The following is a 26,214-nucleotide window of genomic DNA, read 5'->3' on the forward strand; positions in this document are numbered from 1 at the left end:
TTTGCTGAGCATGGGTTATAGGACTCTGAGTGTGAGATAGGAGATGGGAATCTGACGCTCCCTCAGCCATTCTCAGTTTCTACATGCTTCTTACAGCATTAACCTTTTTTTATGGGATACCAACCCTTCCTTCTTCCATCTATTTCCTGCAGCTAGTGTCTCCCAGGAACCTACTTCTGTCATCACTCCGCTCTATTCTATCCTCCCTAAAAGCTGGGGGCTATCCTGGCCTTGCACAATCTTCAGGGGCAAAGTAATTTCCCTTTACAATTTAGATATATTCCTTGTGTGTCTCTCATTCTCAGGCTTGGTAGGGGAAGGGGAGAGGGCGGCTGAATGGAAAGAGTTTTGAAGGGAGGGAATGCCAAAGGAGCTCCTCCTGACTGCTCTAGGTCTTCTCAATAAAGAAGTCATCAACTTAAAGAGATCATCTGGGGGGCTATGGATCAGGATGGACCTGGGATTCCAGGAAGCAATTCGCTGGACAGGAAGCCCGATGTCCTGCTATTTCAACCTCACACACTTCTCTGAATTAGAAAATAGGAAAAAGTCCAAAGGATGTTGTAGGCCCAAAAAGTCTCACTTCCTCCTAAAGAGGTGGTATAGGGCTTGGGGTCAGGAAGACCTGAATTCAGATTAAACTCAGATATTCAGTGTTTTTTCTTGGGCAAATCACCTTCACTTCACTTGCCCAACCTGTAAAATGAGAATCGGTGCTGTGTTGGAGAGTTAATGGGAGAATCAAAGAAAATTTGTAAACAGTGCTTAGAACAGAGTCGTTCTCTCTCTCTCTCTCTCTCTCTCTCTCTTTCTCTCTCTTTACATATATATATAATGTAGACAGAGATAGATAGATAGATAGATACTGATTGCATCCCACCCTTCATGGAGATACTCTGTTTTGTCTAGGATGTAGCTAGACATTGTAATAAAGAATACTCTAACTTTCTGGTGGTGTCAGTGCTCCAAACTTCAGGGGATTTGGCAGCAAGGTCCTGACACACAAACTCTTTAGGATAAAACTAATATAAGACAACACAGTAGAAATAACAAGGGAAAACCATCTAGAACATCAGATCCCTTTGAACCCACCATTGCCTCCCAGAGAAGTCTCACTGGACTCTATTTCTATTCCTTTCCCTTCTTTTATTTTTTGCTGAGGCAATTAGGGTTAAGTGACTTGCCCAGGGTCACACAGTTAGAAAGAGTTAAGTGACTGAGACCAGATTTGAATCCAGGTCCTCCTGACTTCAGGGCTGGTGCTCTATCCACTGCGCCATCCAGCTGCCTCTCTTTCCCTTCTTCAAACACAATCAGTTTAACAGAAGAATGAATGAGCCAGTCTCTAGTGCCTGGAAAGCAGCCTTTCTTCTCCCAGTTCCCCCACACTTCAAGCAGCTTCAGAATGGAAGAGATGCTGATGCATAGACACTGCCTCTGCTAATCCCATGCTCAGATGTCCTGACTTGGTGATTGTGGTGGGCCCGGAAGATAGCTGAAACTGGACCAGCATTAATGATCTGGGTTTTTTCTTAAGAAGAGAATTTTATTGATATATTTTGTTCTTATGTCACTTAAATTTTACCCTGTACCTCTTTCCCCCTCTCTTCCCAAAGAGCCATCTTATGTAAGAAAGAATTTTTAAAAGGAAAAAATTAGGCAAAATCTATCAAGATTTTTTATAAATCTGAAAATATGTGTAATGTTCTACAACTCTGGACCTAGGAAATTTGCATTTTGGTGAGAAAGGTCAGAAAGTTTAAGGTGTTGCACTATGACAGAAAAATTTAAACAAAAAATTTAATTTATATTATTTTGAAAATATCAGGATTTCACATCATTTATCTAAATAAATGGTGAAAGTCTCAGAAATGTAATTATGTGTGAACAAACAAGTAAAGGCGGCTCAAATCTTATCTCTTGTAAGAGATGATCTTCTGGTTCTCCCCTTTCCTCTCATCCCCCATCCTTTGTCTCGATTCTAGTGCCTTCCCTCTCAGCTTGTAGGTATATGTGTTTTCTCTTTGCACGTGTTCCCCTTCGATAAAAAGCTCTTTGAAGGCAGAGATCTTTGCATCCCCAAGCCTTAGTACAGGGCCAAGGAGACATGTAAAAAAAAAAAGCTTGTTGACTTGTCAGGCTTTAAATTGCAAGAGTGCAAGACACTCTTAGCCAATTCAGGTATCTTCTTCATGTCATAGTCTACCGCGCAAGATTTTCTACACCCCAAGGCCCAGAAAGCTAATCCAGCTTCTATTGTCAGTACTTTATAGGTCAGAATTCTCCCCAAAATTTAGTTCAAAGCTCATGCCAACGCATGTATTGTTCCCAGTTTTAGTTAGACTACTGGTGATGCAATGGGTAGAAAGCTGCACACGGAATCAGTCCAGCTATTTCAAATCCTGCCTTAGATAATTATGTAACCCTAAATAAGTCACTTTGAAGCCTCAGTTTTCCCTCTGTAAAATGAGCATAAAATTATGGCATCAAGCTCTCAAGGTATTTGTATTTGTATTTGTAAAATTGTATTTGTAAAATACTTAGCAAGTTTTAAAATATATACATACTATTATTTTCAAGCAATAATATTTTTTAAAAAATTTAAATAAAATTTAAATTTAAGAAATTTAATGAAATACCATTTCAACAAAAGTCATAAATCTGTAAAATTTCCCTCAGAAATCTTCGGATCACTCTCACCAATACCCACATCCTCAGTCCTATATGTGGTGGGTATGGCAACATGCTCCTCCTTATTGGTAAAAATTCCATTGCTGTTGCTTTCTAGGTGGTAGAAGACAACCTCCATTGCTTACTCACCAAGAGTGTGCAGGAAGCCTGTTCGCCCCCTGGAAAAGCCGGTATCCGCTGACCGCTCACCTTCCTGGTGCTGCTGCTGGGCTGCGGCCAATCGCAGTCCTTCTCTGTCTGTTCCCCTTTGTCTTTTTGCTTCCTTATGATCTGCAATAGTGGCCACAAAGGGTGACTGGTTACTGAAAGGATTCCTTTTTTCCTTTTGAAGGCCTAGGTGTTGGTTGTAGTTTCAAATTTATTGAAAAAATCAATATATTTTAGGCATTTGGTCACCCTCTCTATCTTCCTGGTCTCTCTGTATCTGTCTCTCTGTCTGTCTTTCTCTCCCCTGTCCCTCTCTCCCCTCTCTCCTTCTTCTTCTTTCTCTCTCCTGGACAATTTTATGGAAAAATAAATTTTTCTAAAATAAATTTTATGTGGTAGAATAGAAAGAATATGACTCAGGTTTTCATTTCACAAGTAAAGAAGTTGAAGGGGCTTTGACTATGAGATAATTTCTAAGGACCCTTTCATTTTATCTCTTTGATCCCCAAAGAAGAGCTAAACAAGGTTTTTCATGGGCAGCGTAGACGGGAATTTTACTGAAGGCCCGATGGTAATACAAGGTGAATTCCATTTCAATTTGGTAGTGCACTGGGGACCTGCTTCTCCCCTTGGAGATGGGCTGGTAGCAAATGTGCCCAGGAGATCCAGCGAAAGGGGCAGAAATTGGGCAGATTTGCCACTACCCTGGATAGCAAGTTTTGATGCATTTTCTGGGAAGACAGAACACAGGGAAGATGAGATCAAAATTTCTTCCAATTCTCATCTGTCATATGCTTTGGACTAGGGGGTGCAGTTGGCTTAAAAATGCTGTAGCAAAAGAGAGTGAGGTACCTTCTGAACGATGGTGGTGGCAAGCTCTTCAATCAGCTCCTCTTTATGTTCACGTAGATAACTGGCTTCGTTCTGCTTGTCCTAAGAGAACACAGACATTTACCCCTGCTGTGGACCCACAGACTCTCACAAAGAATTTGTCACATACTCCTTGGGACCGAGTGGATAAAAAATGGCTTTTGGTGTTTGCTTCCGGGAAGGCTCCTTAAGATAAAGGAAACCTTTTTTATCCATCCAGGAGGACGATGCTCCTGAAGGACACGTGGTATAAGTGGGCCCATGGCACCCATGGTGAGACCCTCCATCGGGGTGCACTTACCAGGCTATCCCCGGAGGCTTCTGCCTTGGAGATGGCCTCTTCCACGGCTTCTTCGGCCACTCGTAAGGCCACTGCCAGGTGTCCATCATGCTGTGCCCTGCTCAGGAAATAAAAGGGTATCATTGTCACCAGATAGATGGCTTAGGATGCTTTTGGAATAGAAATGACAGATTTAACTGTCCATTATTCTTCCCTACTTTCCTCCTATGAGCATTACAATATACTCTTTTAGGGATCATGATAATGGAGACTGGCAATTGATGATGAGGAAGGCAGTGAAGCTCAATGGAACATAAATTAGAGGCTTTGAGCTAAAAAAACCGTGTATGTTACTTAATATCAGACTGACTCTGGTCAAGTTGCTTATTTTCTCAGGAACTCAGTCCCTTCATTTTCAGAATAAGAATTGGATTAGATCAGCGATGTTAAACTCGAATAGAAATAGAACCCTGTGGTTACATATTGACTGAGAACATTCCAGATTTATCTATATTATATTGTATTTTTATTTATAATTTTATTTATTTTGTTAAACATTTTTCATTTTCATCTGATTTGCGAACACTTGGGAGTTTGGGGCTGCTTGAGGGTCAGACTCACCCCCCTGAACTTCATCTATCTCTAAGCTTCCTCACAGTTCTAAATCTGTGATCCCATGATTCACAGAGTGCTAGACTCTGGATATGGTAAAACATGATATAAGAAAACTAACCCATTTAAAAATAGATAAAATCTGTACAAGTACAGAGAAAAGGTTAATTTGATTTGGACAAAATGACCAGTAGAGAAGTAATTTTTTAAAAAATTCCAAATACAATTTTTTTTCTTTGTTTAAAAGCAGTGTATTAAAAAGTTTAAAAACTCATATTTTCTATGATTAACAACAATAAAAGTAAAATAACTGGTGTTTATAAAGTACTTAAGTTTTTTTTAACTTAAATCCCATGGGAGATGGAGGCAAGATGATGGAATAAAGACAGGAAGCTCTTCCCCAAACCCCTCCAAATACCTTTAAATAATGACTTTAAACATATTTTAGAATGTCAGGACACACAAAAAGAATACCCAGGTGGGACTGGAGCACAGTCCCAGTGCAGGCTGGGCCCCAGCAAGCCAAGAGAAGGCTTTGGGAGCCTTTGAATCAATGGCAGTGGTGGAGGTTTTCAGCCCATAAAACACCAAGGATGACTTGGAAGGTTGTCAGGAAAGGTTTGTTGCACTAGAATGTGAGGGGAGCTCCAGCAAACCAGGAGCAGATCTTTGGGAGCCATTGAATTAGTAGTGATGGCAGTGGTCACAGTCACTTCTGGAGGTTTCAGCCCACAGATGGCAAAGGGATTGAAGGACTGGTCAGAAGGAGGTTGCAGGGATCTCTGCTAGTACCGAGCCCGGACTCTGTTTCCCCATGCTCACATCTGCCTCTTTGCAACTTCTATACATCATTCCTAGCCGCCCTTTAGGATGAAGCAAAACAAGCCCAACCTCTCACTGGCGAGACTTATGTGAACTGATACTAAGTGAACTGATGCTGAGTGAAATGAGCAGAACCAGGAGATCATTATATACCTCAACAACGATACTGTTTGAGGATGTATTCTGATGGAAGTGGATCTCTTCGATAAAGAGAAGATCTCAGTTCCAGTTGATCAAAGATGGACAGAAGCAGCTACACCCAAAGAAAGAACACTGGGAAATGAATATAAACTGCTTGCATTTTTGTTTTCCTTCCCGGGTTATTTATACCTTCTGAATCCAATTCTCCCTGTGCAACAAGAGAACTGTTCGGTTCTGCACACATATATTGTATCGAGGATATACTGTAACCTATTCAACATGTAAAGAGGACTGCTTGCCATCTCGGAGAGGGGGCGGAGGGAGGGAGGGGAAAAATCAGAACAGAAGTGAGTGCAAGGGATAATGCTGTAAAAAATTACCCTGGCATGGGTTCTGTCAATAAAAAGTTAAAAAAAAAAAAGCCCAACCTCTCTTTTATACCAATGTTTAAGTTGTAATAGGTTTTTTTTTTTTTTTTTTTGGAAGGAACATTACCTTCCGACTGCCTGTAGAATGTAGAATCACTGCCACTGATGCTTCCTTCATTCTCCAGGCTCGGCTCCAAAAAGCTTCCTTCTACCCAAAAAGAGAAAGAAAAAGGGACTCAACAAACATCATCATCACAGATTATCATTGAAGTGGATCTTAAACTTTTTGCAGGGTGGAACCCTTCATTAATTAATTACTCAATCCATCCATCCATTCATTCATTCACTGTCATTCGTTTACTTATTTATCTATTTGCATTTCATCTGTCTATGCATTTCTGTCTTTTTCAGATGCCTTTTTCTACCCATTTACTAATATACTTCTGTAGTTCTTAACACAAAATCCTTCCTTTTGTTAAAGAAAGACAGTAAAGGAAAACTTATTATATTATTATATTTTTATGTACCTTGATGTGTTAAACAAATACTCTAAGGCATTTTTAAAACTATTTGAATAGTATTATCTTTTTCTATTTTTTTGGGGGGGTGTTTAGTTTATGTTATATATAGATACTATAAATATATTTTTTAAAAAACTGACTCTTACTAAATCTATTAATCATCTTGATAAACTTTCATTGATTCACTATAATTTTCTATGAATATCATTATATTTTCTATAAGTAAGGATAACTTTGTCTTTTCTTTCTTGTTTGTAGCTTTAATTTCTCTAAATTATGAAAAAAATAGTGAGAAAAGAAATACCCTTGCTCTATATCCATATATATATATCCATATGTTTTGGGAAATCTTACAGTGTTCCTCTATTGTAAATGAGACATACACACACACATATTGTAAATGAGACAGACACACAGTGGACAGAACAGTAGGCCTGGTATCAAGACCTGGGCTCAAATTCAGCCTCAAATACTTAAAACTCTGTGATCATGGGCAAGTCTTTTAAACTCAACTTGTTTTAATTTCCTCAACTGTAAAATGGCGATAATATTAGCATCTGTTTTTCTCTCTTTAAAAAATTTTTCCACTTAATAGTATTTTATTTTTTCCACTTACATGTAAAGATAGTTTCAACATTCACTTTTATAAAATTTTGATTTCCAAATTTTTTTCTTCTTCCCTTTTTGCCCTCTCCCCCCTCCAAGACAGCAACCAATCTGATATAGGTTGTATATATACAATCATATTTAATATATTTCTACATTAGTCATGTTGTGAAAGAAAAATCAGAACAAAAGGGAAAAACTACAAGGAAGAAAAAACAAAAAAGAACAAATAATATGCTTTAATTGGCCTTTAGATGCCATAGTTCTTTCTCTGGATGGGGATAGCATCTTTCATCATGAGTCTTTTTGGAATTGTCTTACAATTCAATCCAATGTATTGTAATACAATGTCTACATTTATTAACAGCGCCAATTTCACAAGGTTGTTGTGAGGATAAAATGAGGTATACAAACTACTTAGAAGAGTGCCTAACACATAGTAGGAACTATATGCATGCTTATTCTTTTCCCTTTTCTCCCTGAATATCAATTTGTACCTCTCTGTATCTCTGTCTCTGTCTATCTTTTTATCTCTTACTTTGTCTCTTGAACATAAAGGAATTTCAGCATCCAAGGCCAATTCTCTATCCTTATATTAATTAGGCTTCTATTCAAGACTTGGTCACAACTTTGTCTTTCTATTTTGTTTATATTCTCAACAAATATTTGTGTTTATATACATGTATATAAACCAAGAGCTCATGTTTTATATATAATATGATTACATATATTATATATGTTATATGTATAATACATATTATATTACATGTATTATGTTATGTTGTAATTATACATATCATAATATGTATTATATGTAATTATATTACATATTATATATGCATATATTTGTAATATATGCTTATATATTTATATATAAAATTCAAGAGCTAGTGTTTTTCAAAGAGAAACACTGAAATAGTTACGCTTTTTGACTATGTTAAGGAAGGACACTTCTATGGCTATTATTTTGTAGTTTTAGAAAAAAATGAGTATTGTATATTGTACAATTATGTTTCTTTTCTGTTGAAACAATCATTAGGTTCCACTTCTTAAAATGACCAATTATGCTAATTGTTTTGCTAATATGGATCATCTTTATAATCACTCAGAATAGTTTTTTAATATATTTCTGGAGGGTTTTTTTTTGGCTAAAATTTTATTGAAAAATTTTCAGCATTATTTGTTAGAGAAAATATCTGTACATTCTCTTCCTCAAATTTATCCCTCCCTCATTTGGGTACCAAGGTCATATTTGTTTCTTAAAAAAGTTTATAGAATACATATTTTTATCAATTCTTAAAAATAATTTCTGTAGCAGAGATATTAATTGCTCTTTAATTTAAAGATACTCATAAATTCATGTGGTCCAGGGTTACCATTCTGTCCTTGCCCTTCATAATGAATTTATCACTTGTTCTAATTATACTTATGAAAATGAGTTTTTAAAGATAACTTTTTTTTGTTTTAGTACTTTATAGAGTCTGCTATGTAGTACAGTGAACAGACTTAAATTTGGTGTCAGGAAGACTTGAGTTTGAATCATTCCTCAGAAATTAACTATGTAACTTCGAGGAAATCATTTAATTTGTCTCAGCTTCAGTTTTTTTATCTGTTAAGTGAGAATGATAATAATAGTACCTATCTAACAGGGATATTATGAGGATATTGTGAGATAACACACACATAGTGCCTTTCAAAAGATATAAATGTTAGTAATGATTATTTTCTTTATGTTTCTATTCATTATCAATTTCCTTTTAGTGATGCTAAAATTAAATATTTCTGATAATTCTTTTAATTTCCTCACTGTTGTTTCGAATTTATCTTGATCATTTTTATTTTTATAATTCAATTTTCTCTTTCTTGTTAATCAGTTTAATTAATTTTTTAGTTTAAAGAAAATTATTTACATTTATAATTTTTATAGTTCTTTTTAATTTGATCTATTTCTCATGTAATTTTTATGTCTCCTTTTGTATTTGATTTGTCCATTTCCTAGTTTTTTTTTAATATGTGCTCATTTTATATTTTATAAGTCTTTTTTTCAGAGATTTAATTTGTCCTTTGAAGATTGTTTTAGTTGTTTCTCTAAAATGTTGCCATGTTGCTTTATTATTTATTGTGTTTATTATTGTTTTTATGATTTTTTCTCTTGCTCACTAATCACTATTTAGCATGTCATTTCTTCTGGACCTTGTCAAATTGGAGAGTTGCCAGAGTACTGAGGGGATAAATGACTAACAATTATCTCATCACTAGCATGTGTTTGAGGTAGAACTTGAACTCACGTGTTCCTGAGTCTGAAGCTACCCTTTTATCCTAATGCCTCTCATGTACTACTTAGTCTACATTTAGGCCTTTATTTTTTGCTTATGTTCCCTGTATTGATTATTATTTTTACTCTTGTTGTGTTTTGGTCTTTAAAGGAAAGAAGTGATTAGCATTTCTGTCTTTCTGTATTTTTAATCTATTCTTTGTGCTTTGATAGATGTAATTTATTCAGTTTTTCTTCTTCTAAGAAATGTGGCTGCATCATCCCTCTTCTTATTATTTTACCCTCCTATACAATTCTGAAATCTAATATCCCATCCATATGCTTTACATTTTTTAAAACACATATTGTTTTAAGAGGTGCATTATTCTAATTTATAGACAAAGACTACTGCTGGGCTATTCAAATTAATTTTCTCTTATAGTTAAAGATCTCTCTCTTGACTGCAATAATTATTGTTTGACACAGAAATTCTGAAGTAAAAAGAATACATATCTTGGTTCTTTAAAGGGTTCCTTTTTTTTGTATGTTCCATATGGGGTTACTTTAAGAATATAAATATTTTTCAATATCATCCAGTCTTCTCTTTTCACCTTCCCCTTTTCCTTTCGTCTCACCTAGAAGGTTTATATCATGAAGGAGGTAGTATACTTTATAGAAATACCTCTGTCCCTTTACATTCACCCATGTACACCATAGTACCCTGGATCCTGTAAACTCCTCGGGAAGGAGATGTCACACTCCCTCTCCATGCACAGCTTGTGATCCTGTGATCCTTAGGTAGTCAAGGCAATCTCATGATATGTTCGTATTTTCCAAACCCATCATGAGATTTCACTTTTTAGAGAACACACCTCAATTCTTTTTCTGGGACAGCTCCTGAGTCCTGCTCCTCAGTCCTGACTTTCTGTGCCAGCCATCTCTTCTCCCAGATGCTCCTTTCCTATTTTCTACAGCTGCTAGAGTCAAGAAACCACTTTCTGCCTTCTGAAGCCCAAGCTCCTGCCTCTCCTCTGAGTAACTTTCCTTTGCATCATTTTTCATTAGACTAAAGGCTCTTATCATTGGAGAGTGTAGATTCTAACCCATGGGATATTATTTAAATTCTTCTTCCTTCTCTGATCTTGACTTTGTTGAAACCCAGAGATCATTAGTTACTTAGAGCCTTTGCTCAAAGACATTCCTTCTTTGTATTCTTTTATTAACCAAGTTGGGAAAAAATCTCTGCTATATTCTTCTCCAGCAATTGAAGCACAAGAGCACTGATTTTATTTTAGAACCTTTTCTTATTAAAGATAGATACTTTTATTGTTTTTCTCTTATGTGAAATATCTGTATGTCATTATACTGATCACTTTGGGGTTTCTTTTCTAGAAATTACTCCATTTTGTTGAAAGTTTATCATTCAAAATGAATGATTGGTTTCATTTTTAAAAGATATATTATTTTGAGGGCTGCCTTATTCTATATTTATAGACAAAGACTACTGCTGGGCTATTCAAATTGATTTTCTTTTATAGTTAAAGGTCTCTCTCTCTTGACTGCAATAATTATTGTTTGACACAGAAATTCTGAAGTAAAAAGTATATATCTTGATCCTTTAAAGTTGGGTTTCCTCTTTTTTGATGATCCATATATTTTCTCTATCTGTACTTTGCCCTGAGTTTCTAATATCCCTGAACAAACTACTTCTTCATTTTTTACTTGATGGAATTTTGTCTTCTTAATGCATTGCATTTTTTCTGGGTAATCTATTGTCTTCAAATTATCCTTTTGCATCTTATCATTAAGTTTTGGATACCATAAAAGTCATATATTCTCTTTTTATTTAATTATGTCATAGGTTCTTCTCTTTCACTATTTCACTATAGTTCTAAATCTCCCATTTTTTTTGGAGAATTTATACATCCTATATTCTAAATTCTTTATTTTATGCATTTATGCATAAAATTTATGCATTTCCTGTTTAAATTCTGCTCAAATTTCCATCCAGATTTTTCTTTTGATATTACTTTTGCATCTTTTCACTATTCTCAACATTTCCAGGATTACTATTTTACATTATTTCTGGAAACCCAACGTGATATATTGTCTTGCTTTATTTTCCATTAGGCATCTTGGGGGTTAATTTTTATTAATTTCTTAATATTAATTGTGTTGAGATCTTTCTAGATTACTTATTCATTTTTTTTTTTAGTTTCATAATACTTTTTTTCTGCTTTGGGGCTAGATTTATACTTGAGCTTTCTCTCTTGGCTTACTTTGCTTCTGCTTCTCTCATGTTCTAAGTAGCATTATTTTGTCTGGATATCTGCTTAGTCAAAACTCCAAAAGTAGACTGATGTATATGATTCTATCACCTTCTACTTGTGTTGGGGCTTCTTTCCCCCTCTCCCTTCTCTAGACAGTTTTATACTTCTGAATTTTCCTCCCAACCCTATGAGACATTTTCTCCATCCTGGGTCTAGGTGAGTTTAATCTATTCTCCTTGATCAAGGGTGACAGTGGAGGTCAGACTGGGTCATTGTCAAAAAGGAACAGAATAGAAGCTATTACAAAGCTAAAACTTGATATTTGGATCTGTCAAAGTGAGTTGTCTTGTTATCAGGACAGATTGGGTAACCTAAGGTGTATATATAACAAGCCTTTCATGTAAATCTTTACTGCTATTCTATGCTTTTCCTTGTGTGAAGGCAGGTTTAATTCCTTTTTTGTCATATGATTTTAATTAATTTGATCAGTTCATTTCTTATTATTCTGAGGTGATTGAGGATGGAAGCTTTGCTGAGAATTCTGCACAATTCTACTTTAAAGACAACTTTGTGTTTCAATAAACGTATTTTAAAGTGATTAAAACAAAATCTTTTACTAATTGTACCAAATAACACATACTTGATTTAAAAAATATTTATGTCTTCAAATTTCTATTCTGCATTGAATAACATTTCAAAAACCAAATAATTAGAAGGTTGTGATTATATAATAAGTGAGATGGGAAGGGGTTCTGTTGGAGACAACAGCTCATTTGTAAAATGCTTCACAATATTTTTCATTTTTCTTTCAACTTAACACAGAGAGAAGGATTTTGAGGGGATTGTCTCAAATAATTATGTTTTCACTTTGAAGTTTTGAGTGTTTTTAAATGAATTATGTTTCATCTGTAAATGCCTCTCTAGTTTTGGAACTCTTAAAATCTCGTAATAATACTGTATCAGCATCACTGAAAGTCAATTCAAACTGGAGATAACTATTATTGTTATCAGAATTTGGTTCATAATTTAGGTGCATGGATGCTTGTTTTATCATCAAAATCTTAGTTTAATAAGAGCATTTTTGCTTTCTTATTTCTTCAGCTATCCTGATATTATTCAAATAGTCTTCATGGACAACATAAAATATAAATAAAATAAATAATATAGAAATTCATGGGCAATATAAAATGTAAAAATACAGTAAAATTAAAATATCTATGATTATAAATTTGTGCTGATTTTTTTCAGACTTTTTACTGCTACACATCAACAATCAAGTGCTTAGGTGGCCCCTCTAAAAGGGCAGAATCACTAATTGGGTCTAATTCAGCCTACTACAGTGCGAAGAGCACTATTTCTGGGATTGGCGGACCTGGGCTAAAATCCAATCTCTGACATGACCTATGTGACCTTGGGTACATCATCTAATCTCTCTGGCTTTTCAGTTTTCTCATCCATAAAAGGAGAATGTCACACTAGGCAAAAGAAGTCTTCTGGAGTTCCTTCAAGTTCTATGATCCAAGATCAATAAGAATCCAGCTTTCCCCTAATGTCACCAACTTACATCAGTTACTTTGAATTCACTTGAATCCTGTTAACTTGATAAAAATACTGCATTCAATTAACACATGAGAACAAAGCAGAGGGGATTACATTGGGTGCTTATCTTCTCTTACAACCTTTCATGGATAATTTCATAGAATCTAGAGTTCTCTGGAAAACAATATGAGAAATACAATTTTCTATATAATAATCAGTAGTTACTCCCCATCAAGCCAATTAAGCCAATTGAGTTTTCAAAAGCAGTGTGTGCCATAGTAATACGACTGGATTTGACTCATCAAATTTACACTGACTTCTTCCATCCTGATCAATGCTAGGCCATCCCTAGCTCTTTCTCCTGTTCTTCACATTACTAGACTAAGAGAATCCAAACATTCCATATGCAGTGTCAAGAATTTCTCCTCTGCACCTCAACACATCCAGTCTGGAGGCTCTAAGGGAAAATATAGGAAAAAAAGCAGACAAGTGAATCATAGTGGATTTAATTTCCCTTTGAGAAAGAAAATCATTTTATGCATTGATTTAGGGAAGTCATTTAATTATCATTGGATCTATATAGATGTAGACAGCTAGGTGATGCAGTGAACTTAGACTCAGAAAGTTTGAGTGCAAATTCAACCTTAGATACTTACTTGCTATGTAACCCTGGACAAGTCACTTAACCCTATTTGCCTCAGTTTCCTAATCTGTAAAATGAGGTAGAAAAGGAAATGGCAAACTACTCTAGTATCTTCCCAATGAAATTCCAATGGGGACACAAAGAGTTGCACATGATTCAAATGACTGAATAACAACTGCATAGACATGACATACAAGCAAAATTTTATTTTAATGGTTGGTTTGAATACAAGGAATAGATAGCAGATCTGTCTGAACCAGATTATCCTTAAATTATTCTTGGGTTTTAAACTGGGAGCTTTTATCAATAGCATTACTATATAGGCTTAATACTTCTACACCACAGGGAAAATGAAGAGTTTCACCTAGATAATCTTGAAAGTCCCTTCATATTCTAAGTCATAAGGGTATATGGTTTTATTTTCTACTAAGCTCTGATTTCAGGGAAATCAGTAAGGAATTAAGCCTTAATGGCGTAAGGCTTATTTATTTGCTTTAAGACTTTTGGGACATCCATAGTGACACAAGAAACAGAATTCGAAAAGACTAAGAATTTAAACCCTTTGTCCTGAATAAGAATAGATTTTTACCAAATTGAAATCAGGTGACTGAGCTTAAAAATATCTTAACGTACTCTCTGTCTGTCTTCCTTATTTCCCTGAGTTTTGATGGAATATAAACTTCTTGATGACAGAGAATGTCTTCTTTATAGCCTCTGCTTCTTGCACAACGAGAGGGGAAAAGGTAAGGGAAGAAAAAAAGGAGATAATGAGGAAAAGCACAGTGAGAAGGAAAATGGAGGAAGGAGAATGATAAGACAGGAAAAAAAAAGATATATATTTATAATTATTTATTTGTATACTTGTATATAGAAAGAACATAAAGCAAAGAAACTGTATGAGCTTGGAGAACTGGTCACATTACCTACTAGTCCTATTTATAATTAGATAATACCTAAATTACAAATACCATGGTTATTATCATAGGAACAGAAATAGAGTTCAGTTTCAAAGGACATGGCAGTTCCTAGAGGCAGCAATGTGGGTAGAAAGCCGGCCTTTGAGTCAGGTACAAGTCCCTCTGAATTTGACCAGGACAAAATCCTTTCACTTCTCAGTTCCCAGAGCAACTTGCTAAGTCTCTTAAGTTGAAGGGCAGAAGCCGATTTGTATTTGGTGGAGAGACGTGCTAATGAAATCATAACTCTGGTCTCCCCCTCAACAATACTTAAGACTGAGGCATTATGGCTCAGTGGAAAGAAGACTGGATTTGGAGTCTGAGAGGGCATGAACATGGGTAATTTTGGACCAGACATTTGGACATCATGGGGTTTGAGTAGCCAACTGTCTAGTCCCGTGCCTAGGATCCTATTCTCTTCTTAGTTCCTATTCCCAAGGAACATTTCAGGAAAATCAGTAAGGAAGAGGATAAAAAAGCATGGATGCTTTTCTCTCTTGGCTACAATATTTCCAAGTAGCTTGTGAGCCTATATTTGTGACAACTACTCTGAAAGTCCACATGAGTTAAAAAGTTCCTTCCTATTCCTCCCTTGCCTAAATGGGTATCTTATTTTTAGATGAGACAGAACTGAAGAGAGTGTTGAAACACCAACAATGTGAGATGATGACAGTAAAAAGGCTGAAAATGAGATGGATGATATTTCTCCTTCAGCAACATTTGCTAATCAAAACTATTCCCATGTGCCAGCAGAGTGCTGAAGACTGAATGAACATTCTTTGTGTTCATTTTCCTGTTCTCACGGCTCTGATGTGTTTCCCCTTAGTTTCCATAACCTACATGGCACTAGGGATAGAGTGCTAGACCTGGAGTCAAGAAAGATCTGAGTTCAAATCCAGAGAAGCCCCTTCACCACTGGTGTTCTGTTCCTCATCTATAAAATGGGGATAATAATCTATTTATCCCTAAGGGTTTTTTTTTTTTTTTGCAAGAAGCAAATTAGAAAATGTTTATAAAACACTTTGCAAATTTTAAAGCACTATATAAATTTTGTCAGGCAGGGGAAGGCAAGTAGTACAATGGACAGAGTTTCTGTCCAGGAAGACTCAACAGCCTGAGTTCAAATCTCCTCTAGCTACTAGCTTTGTGGCCCTAGGCAAGCCCCTTAACCTTGTTCTTGGCCCCCAAAAACAGACTCAAGACCAAATGAGCACAAGATTTATAAAAGGAAAAACTTCCTAACAATGAGAGTTGTCCAAAAGCATTGTGAGGTAGTCCGTTTCTCATCACTGGAGGACTTTGAATGATCGCTATACAACCAGCCATTGGTGACATTATGGAAAGGATTTTTTTGACTCAGTTTTGGATTAGACAAAATGGCCTCTGAAGTCCCTTCTCCAAGGGTATTCCAAGATTCTGTGATTCTAAAACTTAACAAGATTCTAAAGGAAATACTACAAAAAACTTAAGTCATAGCTAGATTGAGGACTCCTATTCACTTCCCTTGCCTGTCTCCAATTCTGCATTTTTAACCTTTTATCCAAGCAGGGATGTCCAAATGTATTTCTACTGTTCCCATACAACTGGCTTCTACTTACCCCCATCCCCAGGCCCTCTTCACTTATACCTTAAACTCATTCACTCTGAGTTTATTCCCTCCTTATAGCCTATTAACAATCCCTGGAGCAGGGCCCATACCTATTAGGTCGAAGCAAGCTCCACTCTCCAGTCTGTGCTTTTTATACAAGTTCTTCAGGACTTTAGCACTGCCAAAACGTTTGAAGCGGCTTTTCACGTTATTGTAGTACCATTCTAGGGACTGTGTTCTTAGGAGTCTAAAGGAAACAGGAGAAAACAAGATTTAGAAATAAATGGCACATATTCAATAATTGCACTTAAGTAATGTAATCACTGGAGTTTATAACCACGGGAGTACTGTAGGTAAGATTTAGAAGACCTGAATTTGAGGCCATCTTTTAACCCATGGGCAAGTCAAGTATCATGTGAAATTATTGGTTGTCTTCAAGAACAAAGGATCACCACCATTTATTTTCTAATTAAGGTCTTTGGTCTCACTTTCTTTACATTTAAAATTAGGCACAGCCTATGGCCATCCACGATAATCTCTGTGATTTAGTAGGCATTTATTAAGCCCCTCCACTGGGTAAGTGTTAAAGATTCAAAGACAAAATTAAAAATAATTCCTGCCTTCTAGGAGCTTATACTTTATATCTAAGAACCCAGTCAGATAGTTTAATTCAGCACAAAGAATTAAACAGGTGCTATGGACAAAGTATTGTGCTAAGCATAAAAAGGAAATAGTTTCTTCTGTCAAAAAATTTACAGTCTAAGGAGAGAACCTGAAATATGCTGAATATCAAGCATAGAGGCAGTATGTCCAAAGTACAAAGGAAAAATCCAAAATACCAGGAGAAATCTGAAAGAGAAAAATCACTTCCAATTGGGGGGATTGAGAGATCTTTTTTTTTTTTTTGATCCTATTTTTTTTCTATCTATCTATTTATTTGTTTATTTTTAAATAACTTTTTATTGACAGAACCCATGCCAGGGTGATTTTTTTACAACATTATCCCTTGCACTCACTTCTGTTCCTATTTTTCCCTTCCCTCCCTCTACCCCCTCCCCCAGATGGCAAGCAGTCCTATACATGTTAAATAGGTTACAGTATATCCTAGATACAATATATGTGTGCAGAACCGAACAGTTCTCTTGTGGAACAGGGAGAATTGAATTCAGAAGGTATAAATAACCCGGGAAAAAAAAACAAAAATGCAAACAGTTTATATTGATTTCCCAGTGTTCTTTCTTTGGGTGTAGCTGCTTCTGTCCATCCTTGATTAGTTGAAACTGAGTTAGCTCTCTTTGTCAAAGAAATCCACTTCCATCAGAATACATCCTCGTACAATATTGTTGTCGAAGTGTAAAGTGATCTCCTGGTTCTGCTCATTTCCCTTAGCATCAGTTCATGTAAGTCTCGCCAAGCCTCTCTGTATTCATCCTGCTGGTCATTCCTTACAGAACAATAATATTCCATAACATTCATATACCACAATTTACCCAGCCATTCTCCCATTGATGGGCATCCATTCATTTTCCAGCTTCTAGCCACTACAAACAGGGCTGCCACAAACATTCTTGCACATATAGGTCCCTTTCCCTTCTTTAGTATCTCTTTGGGATATAAGCCCAATAGAAACACTGCTGGATCAAAGGGTATGCACAGTTTGATAACTTTTTGAGCATAATTCCAAATTGCTCTCCAGAATGGCTGGATGTGTTCATAATTCCACCAACAATGTATTAGTGTCCCTGTTTCCCCACATCCCCTCCAACATTCTGCATTATCTTTCCCTGTCATTCTAACCAGGGATTGAGAGCTCTTTAGGGAGAAGGAGACCATGAAATTATTTCTTGAAGGAATAGATTTTACCATTTGTGAGTAAGAACCCATTCTAAGCATTTAGAACCAGCCCTTATGCTAGATATGGACAGAGGAAGATAAGATGAAAGAGGCAATGTTGAGTATTCCAGTTTTAACTGTAACCTAGAGTAGTATAAAGGGAAATAATAAGGCTGGTGAAGTAGATTGAAATCAGATTGTGTAAGGCATTGAATATCAGAATAATTACTTTCTGTCAGACACGGCAAATCACCACCTTCATCTTGACCACCATTTCTCCCCCCTTCCAAGTGAAGATAGCCCAAGACCCTTAACTCAAGGTCCCCAGGAAAAGCAGCATCCCCTACATCACTAGTCTCTGCAGACATTGTCTAGGGCAGGTCCTTGTAGAGATGTGGCCAAGTACCTGCTGATGATGTGGCAGCCCTCACTTCTTCCGAACCCCAGCTACCAAAGGCTCAGACAAGAAAATTCTTACCATCAAAGTACTTTCAAATGGCTCAAGCACCAAAACAAATAGAATTTTATCAGTGTAATGACATTTTGAAAAATGCATTGCCATCTGCTTTCCTCTTGTAATCTAAGGACTGTGGGACCTTTCCATCTGGCATTTTCCTATATTTTTGTCTTCCTTATTAAAACAATAAGGTTCTTGAGAGCAAAGACTGCCATACTCTTCTATTTTTATCTCCGCTACTTAATACAGTGCTTGGAACACAGTAAGGACTTAAAAATTTTTTTTCACTCATTCATTCAAATTCAACTAGGCACATTTTGAACACAATACTTGGGCATCCAGAGCTGGTATACTATACCATGTATTTCTATTCTAGTTAATAAAAATATTATGCTCTGGCAGGCTGGATTTCTCTCTTAAAGCTTATTTCAACTAACATTCCATTAGTCAATCAGTCACTTAAAAAAATCTATCCAGCTTGTATTATTTTCCAGACACTCTTCCAAATGCTCAGGATATAGAGAAAGGCAGAAACAGTCCCTGCCCTGGAAGAGCTTACATTCTTATGGGAGTAGGCTCTATGTAAATAGCTAGGTCTCTACAAGATATAATAGCTGAGGCAATCAGGAAAGGTGCCTTTCTTTGTCTCTTTATTGAATAATCTCCAATTAGGAAGATGGAAAGACCCGAGGTATCCCACCCTGTAGGATATGTTCTTTGTGGCTCCCTGAATTAGCCAGTTTCCCCAAAGGGCAGTTTTCCCAGATGCTGGGAGGATCCAGATGGCTCTTTCAGCACACTTCTTAGCTACTCATTCCTCTTAGATTGCTACTAAAGCATTGTTGGGCTCACTCGAAGATACCAATTTTAAAATAAATGTGAATTAAAGCAGAAATGTCGTATGAATGCCATGATGTGGTGAGTCCTTCCAAAGACTTCCAGATGCTCTTTATATTAGCTCTTAGTCAAAACAGTCTCCAGCTTTCCTCACATACCCTGTTTGACAAGAACCAAAGCATCTCAGTTTACAACTATATGAAGTTGACAGCCATCCCCCAAAGGATTGCATTCTAGCCTAACCATGGCCCAGCAATTCACTAAACATTTCTGACAAGTTCTAAGCTTGCATGTGAAGAGTTTTAAAAGCTTGTCACTCAAAACCCACTGCATTTGAGGTAGCTATTTTCTATTAAAATTGGTGAATGAATGCTCTGTTCTATGCCATATTTAAGGCCTGTATTGGAATAAACCAGAAGCTAGTGCAGTATTTAGAAATGATCCTAGTATCTTATTTGCTCATAAATTAGAATTCATTATGGAGTGGATCCTTTTTGGAATCTTATCTTGACTTAGGACTCCTCCCCCTTAACACCTTTTATTCTGGGTAGAGTAATACAATCACTATCATCATTGCTTTTAAAATGGGCATGTCAATTGGCTGCTCAGTGGGCCAACTCACCATTCCTTGTGATTTCTGGAAGGCCATTTTTTACTTCAAATGAAGCCTTAATGGCTGAGTAGATGTAGCCTCAGTCAAACTGAGACCTATTAAAGACCTTTTGCATGGACTCTGGAAGGGGAAATGAGGCAGGTGACCTTGCACAAGGTCACTTTACTTAAATCCAATTCACTTGTGTCATGGTATCACTCCCCTGATGTGATGGTCATCTTCAAGAATGAAGGCTACGTACAACTCAAAAATCTTGTCTAGACCCAAGCTCCCTTCCTTAGTCATGACCCCACTAGATGCATTGGATGCCCAGTATGATGTAAGATATTTATATTTGTAACTCTAATCCTTCTCAGAATGACTGGAATATAAATGCTTTTAAAATTAATTAATTCATCCTTTAGTCATTATTTCAGGGAATTTAGAATATTAAAATATGAAGACTCTCATATACTATAGGGCCAACTGGGTGGTACCATACTGCATACAGCACTGGACCTGGTGTTAGGAAGATTCATCTTCCTGACTTAAAATCTTCGACACTTCCTGGAAGTGTGACTCTGGGCAAGTCACATAACCCTGATTGCCTTAGTTTCCTCATATGTAAAAATGAGTAAGAGAAAGAATTGGCAAATCACTTCAGTAACATTGCTAAAAAACCTCCAAGTGAGGTCTTGAAAAGTTGGACCCAACAAAAAGTTGAATCATAAAGAATCAGCATAGATGCTGAAGACAACAATCTAGCAAGACCATGATTAATAGGATTTTGAATTAATAGAGAATTTAGGAGTAAACAAACCAATCAACTCATTTTATGGAGAAAGAAACAGAAATTCAGAAGGAATAAATTATTTGCCTAAAGTTACAGTTACTCAGGAGTAGGATAGAGATTTGAACCCAGGACTTCTGTAACATTAACTTAAATCTTTATTTTGGTGTCTTCTGAATCCTGTTGGAATTTTTCAAATTTTTTTGTGGCAATTATGAAGGAAAATAAACTAATGACTTGGGCTAGATGGGGATTGACTTGTTGGGTAAATAAATCTATCCTTGAAAAAACATTGATCTTCTTGGAATATGTTGAAATGTTCCTGTGAGGCTCATCACAGCTATAGAGAGGATCACATGGATTTTTTGAGGAAAGATGAAAAAAATGTGAGATGTAAATACACACGCATTTCTGGGGAGGAAATGGCTCATGAATTATTAAATGGAATCCTGTAAAATGCTTATTCCCAAGAATATTATGGACTCAGTCAGAATGGAACAGGGTGAAGAGAAGCATATAAGTCCATCATTCCTAGGAAATTACTTCCCATTCTATGGCTGCCTGGACAATTTTGTCTGTTTTAGGAAGGATAGAATTGTGATTAGCATTTTGTTTGGAAATTTGGGGGGATGGAAACCAAGCAGACACTTCAGGCTGCTCAGGATTCTCCTCTGATGCCAAATCCTAATAACCCTAAAATGAGGCTCTTCTTCCTAACTGCATTCACAGAATGATGACAATGAATTTTCTAATGTTTTTTCCCCCAGTTGCTAATGCTCAGATAAGTCACAATGACTCCGCTGATTCCCTGCAGCTGAGAAAGCATTTGGGAAAAAGTAACTATTCTATAGACATTGAATAAAAGAGACTATTCAAAAAGAAAGAGCATATTTTTTAGCGCATTTCACAATCTTTTCATGTTGGCTTCTCTTTCAAACAAGGCCTTGTCTAAGAGACTATCTTAAATCTCAGATAATAAAATAGCTGAACCCCACCCCCAGTGAAATGACAGTCACTCCCAAAAACTTATTATCAGAGTAATGCATCTTATCAGTTGAGGCAGAAGGTTCTGATAGAAGGAAATCCACACCTATCAGACCCTATACATTGTGAAAGGTAGTTTTTGCATTAAGAGCTATTTTGATACCTCAGCCTTGTGCAAAGGCTTTGCATTCTTCACATTTGTCACAATTTTATAACACTATATATATTCCATGACATCTATATGAGGATGGAGAAAATGGGGAATGGGAGAGAGGAAAAAAGAGAGAAAATGAGAGAGAAAGAGAGAGAGAGAGACAGAAACAGAGACAGGGACAGAGAGATAGACAAAAACACACACAGACAGAAAAAGAAACAGATATAGACAGAGAGACAGAATCAGAGAGAGACAGAGAGAAAGAATTAATTCCAAATCTTCTGATTCTGGGCTAACTCTTAATCAATCAATTAATAAACATTTATTAAGTGCCTATTATGAGCCAGGCACTACATACAAATGAGAAGGAAACAATCTCTCCTCTTAAGGAACCAACATTCTAAATCACTCAGCACACATAGAAATTCATTTATGGGTATCTAAGGTATTCAGGGAAGAAAAGCACTTCTGGTGTGAGAGCTCATTGAGCCCTTTTCAGGACTGCTCATCCACCGAGTGTCAGGAAGACACTCGGCTTTCACCTATGGCTCCAAGAAGCTGGAGCATCCAAGTAGCCACAGCCTGGTAAGCCATCTCAGCAGACAGTCTAAACCAAGTAGAGAGTAATCAAAGGGCCCTGAACCCACCATGAATTAGAAAGATGTCTATCCAAGCATGTGAAGACTTCCCCGGTGGAATGGGCAGATGAAAACAGTTTATTCCAAGGACCATGAAGGCAGCTGAAGGAGATGCTGTGGAATGCTTAGAGCTCAGTTAGACATCAAAGTTGGTCATCCACTGCACCTCAAGCCCATGACAGTCATCTTGACTTTCATCTTGCCACCATCTTGAATGGGGCTGACAACTTTGTGTAATTGCCTCCTGGGATAATGGCAGAGTAAATCAGTGAGTTTCAAGCTCTCCAAATTCCTTCCACAAATAGAACAAAATTGCACCTCAAGGTGAACATAAACTGGTGAAGAAACAAGAAGACTTGGGGTAGAACAGGGGTGTTCCAGATACAACCCAAGAAGACCCAAAGAAAGCCCCCAGGCTGAGGATTAGCAAGTTTGAAATGCAAACACCTCCAGGCTAGCTCCACCAAGTGGGGATCTCTTGAGCAAGCTGGGTTTGGCTGGAACCTCAGCCCAAACCACAGAAATTTTCATCTCCTGTATAGCATGAGGAGTCAGGATATGAGTCTGGAAGACTGAGGGAGCCTCAGTTGATTAGGAACACCAGACTCAGGTGTGCTGCAGAGATGAACTATGCTCAGTTCTAAGAAGGAACCAGCACCTGTGAATGCAGAGGCAGTGGGGCAGAGATGCTGCTGACTGTGGGGCATTTGCAGGAGAGGGGAGCTCTTGGTTTGGGGTTCCAGATCAGAGGGGAAGCTGAAGTAAAGTTTGAGGCACCACCCCCACTTCATTATTAAAGGTGTTTACAGTAATGATTCTCATTAAAAAAAAATGAAACAGCAAAGAAGAAAAATTCCAACCATATTACTATGGGAATAGAGAAGACTGGGGTTCATCTTCAGAAAAAAAGATTGAAGTAAAAAAAAAAAAAAGCTTCTTTTACTCCAAAGAGAGAATTTATAGAAGAACTCAAAAAAGAATTTAAAAATCAAATGAGAGACATTGAGGAAACAAGTAAAAAAAAACCAAAAAACTAAAACTAAAAACCATCCAAGAAAAACAAAAGAAGATTATGAAAAAAAAACCCCACCTAGAAAGGGAAATATAAAGTTTCAAAAATGAAAATAACTCTGAAAATTAGAACTGGGCAAGGGGAAGTCAGTGAAAGTATAAGAAGCTAAGAAATATCAAAACAATATAAAGAATGAAAAACTAGAACAGAATATGAAGCATAAGAAAAACAACAGATCTGGAGAACAGATCAAGAAGAAAAAATATGAGAATAATTGGACTACCTGAAAACTGCAAAAAAGAACCTTGATACAATAATGCAAGAAAAAATCCAAGGAAATTGCTCTGGAGTGATAAAACTCCAGGGGAGTTATGAGAGAAAAGTCGAACTAGAAAAAAAAAAATCTACAGATCACCACCTCAAAGAGATCCTTTGGAAAAAACATAGGAATAATAGAGAAAATTTTGTAAGAACTAAGGAAAATACAATCCCAATACTTTGGAGCTACAATTAGAATTTATCAGCAGCCATGATAAAAGACTTAGCAGGAATATGAAAGGTGTGTGTGTGTGTGTATGTGTGTGTGTGTGTGTGTGTGTGTGACATGGGTATGAGTGTATATATATAGGTGTGTGTGTATGTATAAATCTATATTATGTATCCATAAATATGTTTTTGTTTAACTATAGCCTCCTTGGAGGAGGTGAAAGGATAAAAGGGTAAAGAGAATAAAGTTTTAAAATGTTCACAGCAGAGAACAAAAGAATATCCCACAAGGAAGTAAAGGTAGACACATGAATATAATTTCTTCTATTATATATTCTTTCTTGAGCTGATAATTTATTGTTATATATTTTGAATCCTCCCTGATGTTCTGCTGGGCACATAATAATGTTCAGTTTTATTTTGTTTTATTTTGCTTTGTATTCCTTTTCTGTTTTTCTTTTTTCTTATTCTGTTTTTTTAATTCAATAAATTAAGAAAAAGACCACCCTCAGAATATCTCTGGTCTTCAAAAATGAAGGACAAACAACAACATTTATACAGAATAAATATAAGGAGAGTAAATACAAATGAATACAAGGTAGTTAATATCAAGGTGATTAAGGAAAAATAGCAATAATTGGAGTGGTCAGTTATGAAAGACTTCATGGAGAAAAAGATACTTGTACTGTACCTAGAAAGAGAGACTCTTGGTCACATGACCTCCTTCATGCAACTATTTCCCAGTATTTGAACCTATCAGTTGTTTCTAGTGTTTTGGCTATTACCAATAAAGCCAATGTTTTTTTATTTTATTATTATAGCTTTTTTTTTTTTTACAAGATATATGCATATCTTGCATTGACGATTGCAAATCTTTTTGTTCCAACTTTTTCCCTCCTTCTCCCCACCCCTTCTCCCAGATAGCAAGTTGACCAATACATGTTAATTATGTTAAGGTATAAGTTAAATACAATATATGTATACACGTCCAAATAGTTATTTTGCTTTATAAAAAGAGTCAGACTTTGAAATAGTATACAGTTAGCCTGTGAAGGAAATCAAAAATGCAGGTGGACAAAAATGGAGGGATTGGGAATTCTATGTAATGGTTCATAGTCATCTCCCAGAGTTCTTTCCCTGGGTGTAGCTGGTTCAGTTCAATCCTGCTCTATTGGAACTGATTTGGTTCATCTCATTGTTGAAGAGGGCCACGTCCATCAGAATTGATCATCATATAGTATTGTTGTTGAAGTATATAATGATCTCCTGGCCCTGCTCATTTCACTCAGCATCAGTTCGTGCAAGTCTCTCCAGGCCTTTCTGAAATCATCCTGCTGATCATTTCTTATAGAGCAATAATATTCCATTATATTCATATACTATGATTTACCCAACCATTCTCCAATTGATGAGCATCCACTCAGTTTCCAGTTTTTGGCCACTACAAACAGGGCTGCCACAAACATTCTTGCACATACAGGTCCCTTTCCCTTCTTTAGTATCTCTTTGGGATGTAAGCCCAATAGAAACACTGCTGGATCAAAGGGTATGCACAGTTTGATAACTTTTTGAGCATAGTTCCAAATTGCTCTCCAGAATGGCTGGATGTATTCACAATTCCATCAACAATGTATCAGTGTCCCAGTTTTCCCACATCCCCTCCAACATTCTGCATTATCTTTCCCTGTCATTCTAGCCAATCTGACAGGTGTGTATTGGTATCTCGGAGTTGTCTTAATTTGCATTTCTCTGATTAATAATGACTTGGAGCATCTTTTCATATGACTAGAAATAGTCATAGAATAGAAATTTCTTCATCTGAGAATTGTCTGTTCATATCTTTTGACCATTTATCAATTGGAGAATGGCTAGATTTCTTATAAATTAGAGTCAATTCTCTATATATTTTGGAAATGAGGTCTTTATCAGAACCTTTGACTATTAAAAATGTTTCCCTTCTAATCTTATCTGCATTAGTTTTGTTTGTACAAAAACTTTTCAATTTGATATTATCAAAATTTTCTATTTTGTGATCAATAATGATCTCTAGTTCTTCTCTGGTCATAAATTGCTTCCTCTTCCACAGGTCTGAGAGGTAAACTATCCTGCCTTCCTCTAATATG

At 36.4% G+C, this 26,214-nt stretch overlaps 1 protein-coding gene across 1 annotated transcript in view; it reads right to left on the reverse strand.

The window, feature by feature from the left end:
• The window catches only part of MYRIP (myosin VIIA and Rab interacting protein), a 455,750-nt gene that overhangs the window by 90,461 nt on the left and 339,075 nt on the right, over window positions 1–26,214 (reverse strand). The window contains 6 exon segments of the mRNA XM_051961221.1: window positions 2,821–2,961; window positions 3,691–3,771; window positions 4,010–4,086; window positions 4,089–4,106; window positions 6,059–6,139; window positions 16,419–16,555. Coding sequence (XP_051817181.1) covers window positions 2,821–2,961; window positions 3,691–3,771; window positions 4,010–4,086; window positions 4,089–4,106; window positions 6,059–6,139; window positions 16,419–16,555 — 535 coding nt within the window.

The sequence above is a fragment of the Antechinus flavipes genome, chromosome 5, assembly GCF_016432865.1.
Source record: "Antechinus flavipes isolate AdamAnt ecotype Samford, QLD, Australia chromosome 5, AdamAnt_v2, whole genome shotgun sequence".
Classification (NCBI taxonomy): Eukaryota; Metazoa; Chordata; class Mammalia; order Dasyuromorphia; family Dasyuridae; genus Antechinus; species Antechinus flavipes.